General features: G+C 36.3%; 1 protein-coding gene across 1 annotated transcript in view; it reads left to right on the forward strand.

Annotated features, from left to right (window-relative positions):
- The window catches only part of Smp_175620 (putative rhoptry protein), a gene marked incomplete at both ends in the record, with an annotated part of 85,198 nt that overhangs the window by 50,404 nt on the left and 20,633 nt on the right, over window positions 1–14,161 (forward strand). Inside the window, 3 exons of the mRNA XM_018798562.1 lie at window positions 5,258–5,414; window positions 5,471–5,532; window positions 6,967–7,127. Coding sequence (XP_018653492.1) covers window positions 5,258–5,414; window positions 5,471–5,532; window positions 6,967–7,127 — 380 coding nt within the window. The remainder of the gene's footprint in view (window positions 1–5,257; window positions 5,415–5,470; window positions 5,533–6,966; window positions 7,128–14,161) is intronic.

Here is a 14,161-nt window from a genome sequence, read left to right on the forward strand (position 1 = left end):
AATAATAATAATAATGTAGTTATTCACATCATTTGTAAATATTTTGTTATACTGAAGGGGGTATCTATCAATCAATCAATTTAGAAAGTAAGCTTTTGACATGGATACTACAGTGTTGTTAATTAGTTACTCTCTGTGTATCTACGTTCAATAGTGAATTCATTGTTTTGTTTATTCTTATCATTTGTCATTATTATTATTATTATTATTATTATTATTATTTTCATAGTTGAAATCATGAGTCGATTGAAGCTAGACTACTATCAGAAAACCTGGAAGTACTCGACGGCCGTGTAGTCCTATTGTGGGACTCCTCAGTAGCAGTGCGCATCCACGATCCAGCCTCGCGAGATTTGAACCCAGGACCTACTAGTTGCGCGCCAGAGCACTTAACCGATATACCACTGAGTCAGCTAAGGAGCCCATAAAAGTGCTTCCAGGTTTTCCATAGTGGTCTAGCTTCAATTGACTCATGATTTCAACTATGAAAATCCTGAAATCTCCACAAAACCCCCTTCTGATAATAATAATATTAATAATCAGAAGGGGTTTTGTGGAGATTTTAGTAATTTTATATAGTTAAGATCATGAGTCAATTGAAGCTAGACTATCATGGAAAATCTGGAAGAACTGGACGATCGTTTAGTCCTATTGTGGGACTCCTCAATGGCAGTGCGCATCCACAATCCCGACTGGCGAGATTCCAACTCAGGACCTACCTATGAAAATACTGAATTCAATATACAAATACATTGAATCAAGATTGTTTATTTTGTTATGATTATGTGATTGTTTACATGGTTGTTGTTTTTTGTTGTACAAGACGAATGTGAATGAAGTTTACTTAAAAGGGGGTTTTATAAGTAGTATAGTTAGTTTGAACAATATAATTGTTTTGTTCTGTTAGTAGTCTAATTCAATTATTGATATAGAAAGTTCTTATTTTATAGGTGTTATAAATTTCTCTTATTACAACCTAGCTATTCGTATTGCTTAATAGTCTTGGACACTAATTCACTCGATAAGACCCCAAATCATAACATGGTTGAATAGGAACGAAGTTATATTCCAAATAATAAGGGTAGACGGAAGTAAGAGGTGCAATAAGAAATGCTTTAGTATATTTATAGTTTTCAAATAAGAAGATTCTAGACTGTACTCCAAGTGTTGACTAGCGCTGATTGGTTAAGAATTAGCCGATCAGCGCGCGCCAATGCAATCGTGCACGGTACATACTTTATTCCATTCTATGTTCAATTAATAACAGGCCTAATCACCTTGCTTGAAAATACCTAGAGTAAGTGAGAGGCTTTAATTTGTTAAGTGGAGTTGAAAATATCTGTTCAATTCACCAGTAAATATCTGTCTATTTCCTTCAGAAAAGGAAGCTATTATTCAACCAATAGCATATATCTACTTTTTCAAGACGTTTAGTCAAATCTTACTCGTTAGCATCTCGGAATTCCTATGTAGGCCAGAACTAATACGCTTGACTGGTTTAACATATCAATATGTTAACTATAACACAATTATGAATCGACCTAGTTTAAGGACATTTCAACTATCCCTGTCGCAATGTTCGTACAAGGTGTAAATTCAGGACTAATACGTTCAAATTTTTTCCATTTATGATATATCAAGACCGTCATCCAATGTTTTGGTTAATGATTGTTTCATTATCCATATGGTTGTATGTTATTTATAACGAAAACTAAGAAGATTTTGGTAAAATATTTTCAATCTATGTAAATAGTGTAAATAAAACCCCTTAGGCAACAGCTTCCAAAAAACGGTTTTATTCCTACGGAAGTTCAATTTTAGAAGTAATTCTATCCATTGCTGAACTATTTCTAAACCATAATATAATATTATAGGCTGATATGATGTTGGCTAACAGTGGAATCCAGGATACCCGTTTCGTCCTGTTTGGGACTCGTCATCCGGATGTACCTGCATCTGAGAATTGATGTTTACTCTGGGACTCGAACCCATTACCTTTCGCTTCAAACGCTATCGCGTTATCCACTTAGCTACTGAGCCCTGATAGCCACTTCCTTGTGCAATGGAGTAGAATTCAAGGAATCAACTTTCAAATTGTCAACATCTTCATTCCAACTATCCATATTTCAGTTTACTTAGTATTGTTTGTTTGAATCCTTCCATTGATGTTTAGGACTGCAACTGGTCAGTCTCTAATAGGCACATGTGCATACTGTGCGTATTGCCTCGATATAGCCTGAATTCACAAGCATTGTAAACAAAGATGGATAGTGGCTAGCAGTGGAATTCAGCTTGATGCGCGTTTCGTCTCATTTGGGAATCGTCAACTGGATGTACCTGCATCTCAGAATTACTTGATGTTCACTCTGAGCCTCGAACCCAGTACCCTTCACTTCAAACGCCATCGCGTTATCCACCCCATTGACTGGGTTCGCTACCCATAGTGAACATCTACTCAGATGCAGGTACATTCAGCTGACGAGTCCTCAATAGGACGAAACGCACATCTTCGATTCCAATGTTAGTCACTATCCATCTTTGCATACTATCCATATTTCAGTTTAAACAACTAATTAGTAACACTAGCCATTGTTACATAATTCCAGATATACACCAAATGCATATCTCAAGATCGACTATATATATATTTGTCTTTAATTATATAATTGATATTAATAGCATTACATTAGTATAAGTTAGATTTATTTATTACTAACTAACTTATAATCAATATATTTCGTATTATTATTATTATTCACTACTTATAGGACTTACGAGAACAATTGACTGTATATACCATGTCCAAGACAAGATCGAATGTAAGTTAAAAGTATAGAATAGAAAAAGATTATTTGAAAGCGTGAGTCAATTAAAGCTAGACCATCAGGGAAAACCTGGAAGCATTGGACGGCCGTTTCGTCCTATAATGGGACTACTCAGTGGCAGTGCGCATCCACGACCTCGCCTCACAAGATTAACAAACACTCATTATATGTTAATAATTATATTTGAAATAATCTCAGACATTAAAATTCAAATAATTACAATATTTCATCCAACTAACTTGTGGCCGAGTGGATGCCCATTTAATGTATGACGTGATAAGACCGCCAACCAGATAGCAGTGAATTATCGATTGGAACAGTGACACACGAAAACCATACGAGCAGTCTTGAATATTTATCAGTTCTGCTTTCTGCCTAGCGCAGCCAGTTAAGTCCAGAACAGCCTCTGCAGTATTTAAATAATTCCAATGTTTCGTCTATCTAACTTGTCTGAACTTCTTCAGGCTAATAATCAAAATCGAAATCATCATAGATTTATATAGCGTCTTTTTTAACAATCATTATTACATTTTGAATTGATATCCTTTTGAGTATTTATGAAGACTATGTATTTTGTTTTTTCAAAGTATGATACTCTTTAGCAACGAACACAATGTACGCTTGTAGTGAATGAGAACATTAGACGAGGACAATTAAATGTATTTCAATACGAAATCACATAATGGGTAGTGTTTTTTAACGAGTTAGTTTTCTACGGGATGGGGTTGGTAACCCAATGCACAACCCTCCTCTTTTGTCCGGTCTTGGGACCGGCAGTAGCCCTGGATGGTCTACAGGTGGAGTTGAAATTACAGAATCTCTTAGTAAAATCTGAGAACCATACAATAAATACTTCATTTGAAAAATATCCATCAGTTGTCTCAGACTTTGTTGTTACCTCGTTTCCACATTATTCACTTTCTGTTCTGGTTCTCTTCTCTTCAATCTTCTTAACCTTCTGTCTCCAGGCATATCACTTTCGGTTGATGATACATATTACCCATATCTGTCAACAACATTAGCACACACTACACGCTTATAGTGAATAAAGAATTATATTTGGTTGATAGCAGAAGGGTTTTTTTGGATATTATAGTAATTTTAATAGTTGAGATCATGAGTCAATTGAAGCTGATAGGTCCTGGGTTCGAATCTCATGAGGCGGGATCGAGGAAACGCATTGCTGAGGAGTCCAACAATGGGACGAAACGGCCGTCCAGTGTTTCCAGGTTTTCCATGGTTGTCTAGCTTCAACTGACCCATGATCTGAACTACTAAAATTATATTTGGGTTGATGGATTGATTCAATTCTGGGAATATTAAACATTGGATTTAGAACTCATTGGACTGAAGGTTAAACAATACCAAACTATCATCAAAGTCACTTGACAAGCATATTCAACAGGACGAAATATCTGTACTGTGCTTTCGCTTATTTTCTGGAATGGAAAACAAATACCTATAATGTATTTTCAAAATCCTAGCGTGGTCTTCAAAAAATAATTTTTTCATTCTTCTGGGAAACAGATTACGTTAAGAGTCGAACTCATGGCTCATTGGTATACCCTACTGAGGAGTCTCATACTAGAACGAAATACCTATCCATTGCTTCCTGTTTCTCAAACGTTAGGTGTCTGAAATAAATCTGTGATGATAGCTATGAATAACAGATACCCAATCACACTTGATGGTGAAACTCTGGAAGATGTGGAAACATTCACGTAACTGGGAAGCATCGTTGATAAACAAGGAGGATCGGATGCAGATGTAAAGGCGAGGATTGGCAAAGCAAGGGCAGCATTCCTACAATTGAAGAACATATGGAACTCAAAACAACTGTCAACTAACTTCAAAGTGAGAATCTTCAATACGGACGTCAAGACAGTCAGTCCTACTGTATGGAGCTGAAACGTGGAGAACTACTACATCCATCGTCAAGAAGGTACAAGTATTTATAAATAGTTGTTTACTCAAAATACTCAACATTCACTGGCCGGATACTATCAGCAACAGCGTTTTATGGGAGAGAACAAACAAGCTTCCAGCTGAAGAGGGAATTAGGAAATGACGTTGGAACTGGATCGGACATACATTAAGGAAATCACCAATTTCGCACCGCGAGGCAAGCCCTAACTTGGAATCCGGAAGGGAAGAGGAAAAGAGAAAGGTCAAAGAATACATTGCGTTTGGAAATAGAATCAGATATGAAAAGGATGAATGTTAACTGGAAAGAACTGGAAAGGATTGCCCAGAACAGAGTTGGATGGAGAATACTGGTGTGCGGCCTATGCTCCTCGACGAGGGGTAACAGGCGTAAGTAAGTAAGTAAGTAAGTAAGAGATTCTTATATTTTGATAATATTATTACAGGTCTTGAAAGAAAGTTTAGTGAATTCGTCCCATTTATATTGTTATTCTTATTGACATTTCTAGGAGTCGAACGATTTGGAAGGCGATCTTCATCATCCCATCGGTCATAAATGTTCCAACTATGATTATTTACAAAAACAATTACAAGCCTACATTTATTTATATGGTGAATTAATTGATCCGAATGTACAAGATAATACAGACAATTGTTCATTTGAGGGTAGGTTATCATTAACCGGATGTTAGAGATTCTCTTCATTGTGTTTTTCTACTTAGAATTGACAGAGAAGAGCAAGCGAAATATTCCGAGTGATAAAATATGTACAAAGCTAAATCAAGTAAGTGATGTAACTACTGATTTTCGTGAAATTTTATCTGTTTTCAAGTATACTACTGAATAATAATGGTGGTTCGAATAATCTACTGAATATTTATAAACTTCCATTAGATAGTATATTCTTCTTACCTCTTACGCCTGTTACTCTCAATGAAGCATAGGCCGCCGACCAACATTCTCCAACACACTCTGTCCTGGCTGCGCTTTCCTTTCTAGTTCTATCCAATTCTTATTCATTCTTCTCATGTCTGTCTCCATTTCTCGATGTTATATGTTCATTGGTCTTCCTCTTCTCCTTTGGCCTTCAGGATTCCATGTGAGGGCTTGTTTTGTGACGCAGTTGGGTGGTTTCCGCAATGTGTTTCTTATCCACTTCCATCGCTTCTTCCTGATTTCTTCCTCCACTGGATGGAATCTGATTTGTTCTCTCCCACAGTAGAATATTGCTGATAGTGTCTAACCAACGCATTCAAAGTATTTTGCGTAGACTGGACTCAGTCTAAGGGATGTTCAAACCTACCTTAATTATTTGTTTGTTTAGTTACTTTGAAACAGTCCTAATAACTTAGTTCATACAGATATTAGACAGAATAGTAGTATATGATTTTATGATCAATGAATCTGTAAAGAAGATAAGAATTCCTTGAATTTTACGTGGGAACTTTCGACAAACCATTTGAATAAACAGATTATCATTATACGTGAAAATTATATTCGAAATAATCTCTGTGATGGAAATTTACATTATTCCAACGTTTCGTCTAACAAACTTGTCTGAGCTTCTTCAGGGTAATAATCTAAATCATCATCCTGAAGAAGTCCAGACAAGTTTGATGGACTAAATGTTGAAATTATTCAAATTTCAACCGCTGATGACTTCTTTATACTCGGTGCCCAATTTTTTGTCCAACTGTTCGTTCTAATAGGACGAAAGTTCCTATAAACAGACTATCATAGTAAAAACACCATGGTATCTACGCCACAATACATTTATTAAGCCTATTGTAATCCAACAATTGTTCATATGTGTAAGGATGACTCGTTGACAAACTCAAGGAAGCCTTAAGAAGCCCAGGAAAGAGCCATAGACATTTCATCCAATCACCGCTAGAGGAAGATTCCAGAATGTCGACGTGTAGCTTCCCTATTGAGTGAATAGGATGGATCCTCCATGTACGTATTGGCTGTCCGAGATGATGATTTGTTTTCATCCAAAAACTATAAATACATGAGATTTTCGCACGATATTTGACACTGTTTTGGGAATAACATTCCTACTTACTAGTCTTCTATCTTCTTTCTTGTGACGTTGAGGGGTCGATCGTTCAAGTAGTCTAGTAGTACGCAGCACAGCAACAATCAAAGCTCTAGATATGACAATATGGTTATAACTATTCACTTAGCAACACATATACCATTTTATTTATATTTTTAGCCAATCAAGATTACTGATACTAATAATCAATCCAATGAAAAAGTTAATCCAAATGAAACTTTAATTAAATCTCATTCAGATTATTCATCATCAAGTGAATCTTCATTGATTAATGAATGTGTAACTAATCATAACAAAAGTCATGGTGCAAAATACATGAGGTAAATTGTTTCTATATATATGTATTAAGTGTTCGCGAGAGATCAAAGGTCTTTGATTTGATCCCCGAATGAAAGGTGATGGATTAACAGTGCTGATGATTACTAATCTTGAATGAAATAGTTGTCTAGTGTTTTCAGGTTTTCAATGATCGTCTTACATTGATTAGTTTATGATTTCACTGAAACTAAATAATCTTCATAACTATATACTGAGAATCAATTCGTTGTATGCTTCCCAACCTATTGATAATATGAAATGTAATCACAATCGGTTGATCGCTGGGTGCAGATCGATTGCTATCGATCAAGTTGCAATGTGGCCACTAGTCTAGGTGTCTCGATACAGTGTGCATTATGTTGAGATAAGATGGTGGTTGGAGGTGGTCAACAGGAAACCCTGGATCTGGATTTCGTGCTACGTGGCATTCGTCAGCAAGGTGTACCTGTAATCTTGAGGGAACTGGTGCTCCATGACGTATTCGATCCCTTGTCACCCAGCTTCACAGTCAGAGACGTTACCACTAGGCTATCCGGGCCGCGACCGACCTCCTGTAGGGCTGAAGTGTAATCACAATTGATTGATCACTGGGTGATGATCAATGTCATGTATGTCAAATCCTTGTTAGTGCAAATCGAATGCTATCGATTAAGTTACAATGTGACCACTAGTCTAGGGAGTACCAGTTCCCTTAAGATTACAGGTACACCTTGCTGATGAGTGCCAAATAGCACGAAACCCTGGGCCAGGGTTTCCTGTTGACCACCTCCAACCATCATCTTATGAAAAGCAATGGAAAGAATTAGTATTAAGAAAAAAATACATGGACCACGATGTTACAGTTGCTCTACAAAATATATATTGAAAATAGATTAGTGTTCTTTGTATGCATAAACTGATAGACAGCGTATTCTAGATTAATGGGTACAAGTGAATAAAGTATAGATTACATAGTTCTTGTTTTCTGTATGTGTTAAGAATTGTAAGATAGTGCATAGTGATTTTAATGACTGACGATTTGTTGATTCATTTGAACACTCAAGTATTGGTACAAGGAGGCACCAAATACATATGTGCCACACAATAACAATTAGGCCAGTAGTAGTTATCAATGATTTGTGTGAGAGCTGTGATATTATCCGGTTTCGCAAACCGAAGCAGGTGGTTTTCTTAGGGGAACACATCTCGAGCTTTTGATCTGTAGGTCTAATTCACAAGGCAGAGGAGTAACGTTAGGAAATGCAGTCCCATGGTAGCCGATGACTAACAATAGGTTCATACGTCATTTGTTTCCTTAGGATCCTGCAGCTCATGTACACCATCGGTTTCAAATGAGGGTTTTCCAACTCTTCTGATTAAGTAATTTTAACAAATTGAATGAATTAAAAATGATTTTGCCAACTGACCCTCAATTAAATTCACATTTCCTATTGACATTATTTAACCTTACTAATTCTACAGGCGTAACGAATCTCTGATTGAATCAAAATATACCGGTCGATTAGGCAGTTCAGACGATAGTCAATCAAGTATGTGTTGATGGGCTTTTACGTTCCCTACCGTTTTTTTATTATACTATGTGCAAAGAGGAAACATTTAAAAAAAAGCACGTTTGATCTTTATTTTCATTTTTCTAATTTCAGCATCTATCAGTCGTTCAAACTATCTGTCTACATGTTTATCTTTAAAGTTAAATTGTCGTATTCCTACATGTATCAACATGGTGCTCACCAAATTAGGGATATTATGGATTACGTAACAGATTGATCTTTGTTAAACACACATTGAAACCAGAAACCAGATATTTTGTCCGAGTATGTGACTCCTCAGCAGTATATATCAACGACCCCACCAGGAGTCTAAACCAAATCCTCAAGGGTTTGTGATGATCACTTAAACTTTTGACCATTGAACTGTTATCCAGTGGTTTATGTGCTTAATTATAAATGATTTTTGATAGTATTCTCAGTGAACTGGAAATTTACCCCCAAATGCCCTGGTACGGCCGAAATGCTTTCACATGGCCACGCGTACACAGCCTCTGTCACGGAAATCCTAATCTCTGCCTTCTCACGCCCAGGGTGTTGTTCACGAAGTTGAGAGGACGAAAAGCGAATGTCCGATGTTTCAACCGGGTTGGTGGACATGGAAAGTCCACCTATGGGAGTTGGAAAACTCTGATTCCAAACCAATAGTGCACATGAGTTCCGGCATCCTGAGGGAACAAATAGCGTATGCGTCAATCGTTGGTCACCGACTACCGTGGGACTACATCTCCTTACTATACTCCATTGCCTTGTAGATCACACCTTTAGGTCAAAGGCTCCACTAAGAAAACCACCTGTTTCGGTTTGGGCACCCGTGCAGTATCACAGCCCTCACACAAATCAAATGAGTTTTGTGTGGCGCATATATAACTGGTGCCCTTTTGTACCAATATTTATGTGTTTAAATAAATGACAAAAATAAGAACTGGAGATTGGACGCCTGCTATCGGATTTGAAGATCTTAGATTCAACTTGCTTTTGGTTTGTGCATGAAAATTGATGAATAGTTCAATACTATGAAAAAGTAGCTATCCAGTGCTTCTTCGTTTCTCATGAATGTTCAACTAAGATCAGTTGGTGATAAAATATGTAAAACGAAATGATTTTTAACAAAAACCTCTACAGTCAATATATGTCAATAAAAGTATTTCTATTTGATAGATGAACTACATAGCTCAGTGTATGATGAGTCAAGATAAATTTCTGATTAGCATTGATGGATAGTGACTGACAGTGGAATCCAGGACGCGCGTCATTTCGTCCTATTTAGGACTCGTCATCTAGATGTACCTGCATCTCATAGTTGATGTTCACTCTGGGACTCGAACCCATTTTTGCTTACCATGCTTGTGAATTTAAGCTTTATCGAGGCAATACGCACAGTATGCACATATGCCAATAAGAGACTGACCAGTTGCAGTCCTAATACATCAATGGGAAGATTCAAACAAATAATACTAAGTGAATTTAAATTTCTGGTTGCTTTTTTTCACTCAGTAACTGAATTTGTTCTCTCTGATTTGAGTATAATGTTAACCGAAGTAAGACCTATTACATTCAAAGAAGACTATATGAATGGTAACTTGATTTGTCAATTCTGTATGACTGTTATTAGCCCACTTCATGATTCCATGCTATCTGCTCTGCTTGTATATAAACTATATATTTTTGATATACATTATGCATATAACGGAGATCGATCATAGTGTTCTAGATTGAACAGGTAGGGGAAGAATAGATACTACTTTATCAAAGACCATCAAGGTTTTAAAGCTAATTCAAAGCTACTCTTACTGATAAGCATATCATTAGTTAGCTCAGTGACAGATTCACAGAAATCAAGTAGTATATACCAATGGTCGGACATTGAGTGTATTTCAGTAGAAAATCGGTAAGGAGAGAAGGGGAACGAGAAACGATTGGTACAAAAATGCATGAACAATAATAATAATTGGATACGATGAACTGATATTTGCAGAAAGAATAGTCAAGATTGAGACAATTGATTGTAATTTTGTAAATTAACTGTTTACTGTATGGTTGTCAAATTTTACTGAGATAGTCTGTAATTTATTTGTCAAGTACATTCAGATGACCCCAATCGTCTTCTTGTTCACCACAATACATTTCACACTCGCGCGTTTCAGTGGTCTAGAGGTTAAGCGCTCTCGCGTGACACTGATATCTCCTGGGTTCGAATCGCACGAGGCAGGATCGTGGATGCGTACTGCTGAGGAGTCCCATAATAAGACGAAACGGTCGTCGAGTGCTTCAAAATTTTCCATGGTTGTCTAGCTGCAGTTGACTCATGATCTCAACTATTGAAATTACTGCAATATCCACAAAAACCCCCTTCTGTTAGTAATATTTATTCGTTAATGACTAATGCTCTTTCTTTTATATTTTAGATAAGTTCAATAATGATTTTTTATCGAAGGTAAAATAAATTTGATTATTATCTAATATACTGTATTTTGCTGAGTTTTACGTTACATACCCTTTTGGATTTCACTTTTTAAGAAGGTTACTTCAAGTCTTTCACTTTGCTGTTGTTTACATGTATTTTCCCATTGTTATTTTGGACTGCAACTTGATCAATCTCTTGTTGACATATGTGCATCCTATGCGGACTGCCTTGATATTGCCTAAAATCATAAGCTTTATAAGCAAAGATGGATAGTGGCTAGCAGTGGAATCTAGGATGCACACCATTTCGTCCTATTTGGGACTCGTCATCTGGATGTACCTGCATCTCGGAGTTCATGTTCACTCTGGCACTCGAACCCAGCACTGTTCGCTTTAAACGCCATTATATTATCCACTTAGCTACTTAGACCTGTTCATATTAATCTTTCACTAAAGAATATCATATAATTTAGTTTTGTTTCTTTTCAAATGTGATAAACTTGATATTCAACATATGAACAAAATAAATGAATATCTGGATAATGTGAATCTAACATCTAGTAGCTAAAGTGGCAAGACTATAATTTATGGATGTACTAATCAGGTATAAGATAACAGGTCTTGGATTTTGGCGCAAAATTCACTCATCTATTATGGTTAAATAGAATTTTGGCATTATAGTTGATGTCAGTTCGTGATGAAAAACCCTAAATCTAATTCTTAACCATAATCATTAACTGTAAATCATAATTCTAATTTCTCACACTGGTTTATAACCTATAATTGATCCTAGTTATTAGGTGAACACTCTCAAGGTTACTTTAGCGTCTTTGAAAGGTCGTCCTTCAATTATGGTCTCACCGCTAAAGTTAGCCGGTAGTTATTATTGTATTCAGCAGTTAAAAAAAATGTTGAGATTCACTAGGACAGAATAGTTGAAACCTGTACAGTTAAGGCAGATTCTCGCTCTCACATAGACTGAAGTTCATCTCAACTAGCAGTCAATTAAGAGAGGTTATGATTTGACTACTTAGATTGTTGTTAGCCGTACATACTTTGAGTCAATTAAAATATAATTCATGTCGACATGATGGAGAGAATATAAGTAGCTCGGCTAAATACTTTTGATGAAGTTTCATTCTTTAAACTGAATAGTTTAATCGTGAAATTAATTCTCCATATACCGATTCTTAAAGATCATTAAATTGTGAAAAAATGGAGTCGTAAAAAACTCTTGAAAGTAAATCCGGAAGAAGGGGGATTTTGTGAAGATTTTAATAATTTTATAGTTGAAATCATGAGTCAATTAAAGCTAAACTACCATGGAAAACCTGGAAGCACTGGATGGCCGTTTTGTCTCAGTGGTCTAAAGGTTAATCGCTCTCGCACGAGACTGATAGATCCTGAGTTGGAATCTTGCAAGGAGGGATCGTGGATGTACACTGCTGAGGAGTCCCACAATAGGACGACACGGCCGTCCAGTGTTTCCAGGTTTTCTATGATGGTCTAGCTCCAATTGATTTCAACTATATAACTGACTTATACTACTGATGATTATTAGATAGTGTTTTATTCAAATAAAGAAAAACAGCTGAGTTTAGAATAAGTCATCATTTACAAGATAACTACATTGTTCATATTACAAGGTTGAAAGTCAGTCCTTGTTGATCGATATTACCATAGTAAACATCTGCTGTTTATTTTCAATTTGCGTCTAACTATGTAGAGGACGGAGTTTTCAATCTTTGCTTCAGTCATTTGTTCATTGTCATTTATCTCACTTGGGCGATCTGCTCAACCTGAGAAACTGACAATTTGTTCTCATGTTTAACATGATTTAATATCTTGATTATTAAATTCCTCCTTTCAAAATGGTGTTGAATGTACGTGATGTTGATTCTAGTTGAGAAATATTGTTACTTATTTATTTATGTCTGTTACTCCTTTGTGGAGCATAGGACGCCCAGTAGGATCCTTCAAATAACTCTATCCACAGCTCTCCCTTTTAGTCATAGCCAAGTGATATTCATTCTTTTAATGCCTACCTCCAATTCCTGACGGAATATGTTCTTTAGCTTTTTTCTTTTCCGTTTCTTTTCAGGATTCCAAATTAGGGCTTGTCACGTAATTCATTTTGTTGATTTCTGTAATGTGTGTCCTATGCACCTCCAGCATCTTTTTTCAATTTACTCTTTAGTTGGAAGCCGACTTGTTCTCTCTCATAGTTGGTTGTTCCTGACGGTGTCTGGCCAACGAACATTCAGTATCTTGTGTAGAAAATTGTTCATATTGAAGATTGTGACTTTGATATTGGTTGACAGACAGCTGTTTTGAGTTCCATATGTGTCCATATATGTCTTTGCTCTGCATCGGATCCTCCTTGTTCATCTATGATGCTTCCCAGATACGTGAAAGATTCTACCTGTTCCAGAGTTTCTCCATCAAATGTGATTGTACTAGTGGTCTCCGCGTTATATTTGAGAATGTTGCCTTTTCTCTTGTATATGCTGAGGCTAATCACTTTAAAGACTGTAGCTAAACTGGCTATTTTCACATACATTTGCTATTGAGTATAGGATAGACGAGCTAGGTCATCTGCGAAATGTTATATATTCACTAAAACGATATATGCTTTAAGCTCAGTGGTAGAGCACTCACTTAGCATGCCAGAGAGCCTGGGATCAATGCCCGGCACTTCCACACTGCAACAACCATTTGCTATACCCCTTCATATCATAACTTTATAAAATAAAGTAAAAGGGAAACATTTTGTAACCAAGTGAATAATACTTTTGTTTGACAAGTTCATGACACTTCTCCACTGATTTCTTTTTAGTGGTCAAGTATTCAACATGAAAATGAACAATTGAAATGTCAACTAAATGAAATGAATTCATTCTGGGAAGAAAAACAAAAGTAGGTAAAATGAATGTTTTAATGAAATGGATTGAAGTGTTGAGTGGTTGTACGTATATTTGAGTTTTCTTTGACAGAATGAGTTTAGTTAGGATATTATTACTATTATTAGAAGTTGGGAAGTATCAGTCACACTTACAACTCCTTCAAGGAATTAACGTCAGACT

Source organism: Schistosoma mansoni, chromosome 7 (genome assembly GCF_000237925.1).
Source record: "Schistosoma mansoni strain Puerto Rico chromosome 7, complete genome".
NCBI classification, from domain to species: Eukaryota; Metazoa; Platyhelminthes; class Trematoda; order Strigeidida; family Schistosomatidae; genus Schistosoma; species Schistosoma mansoni.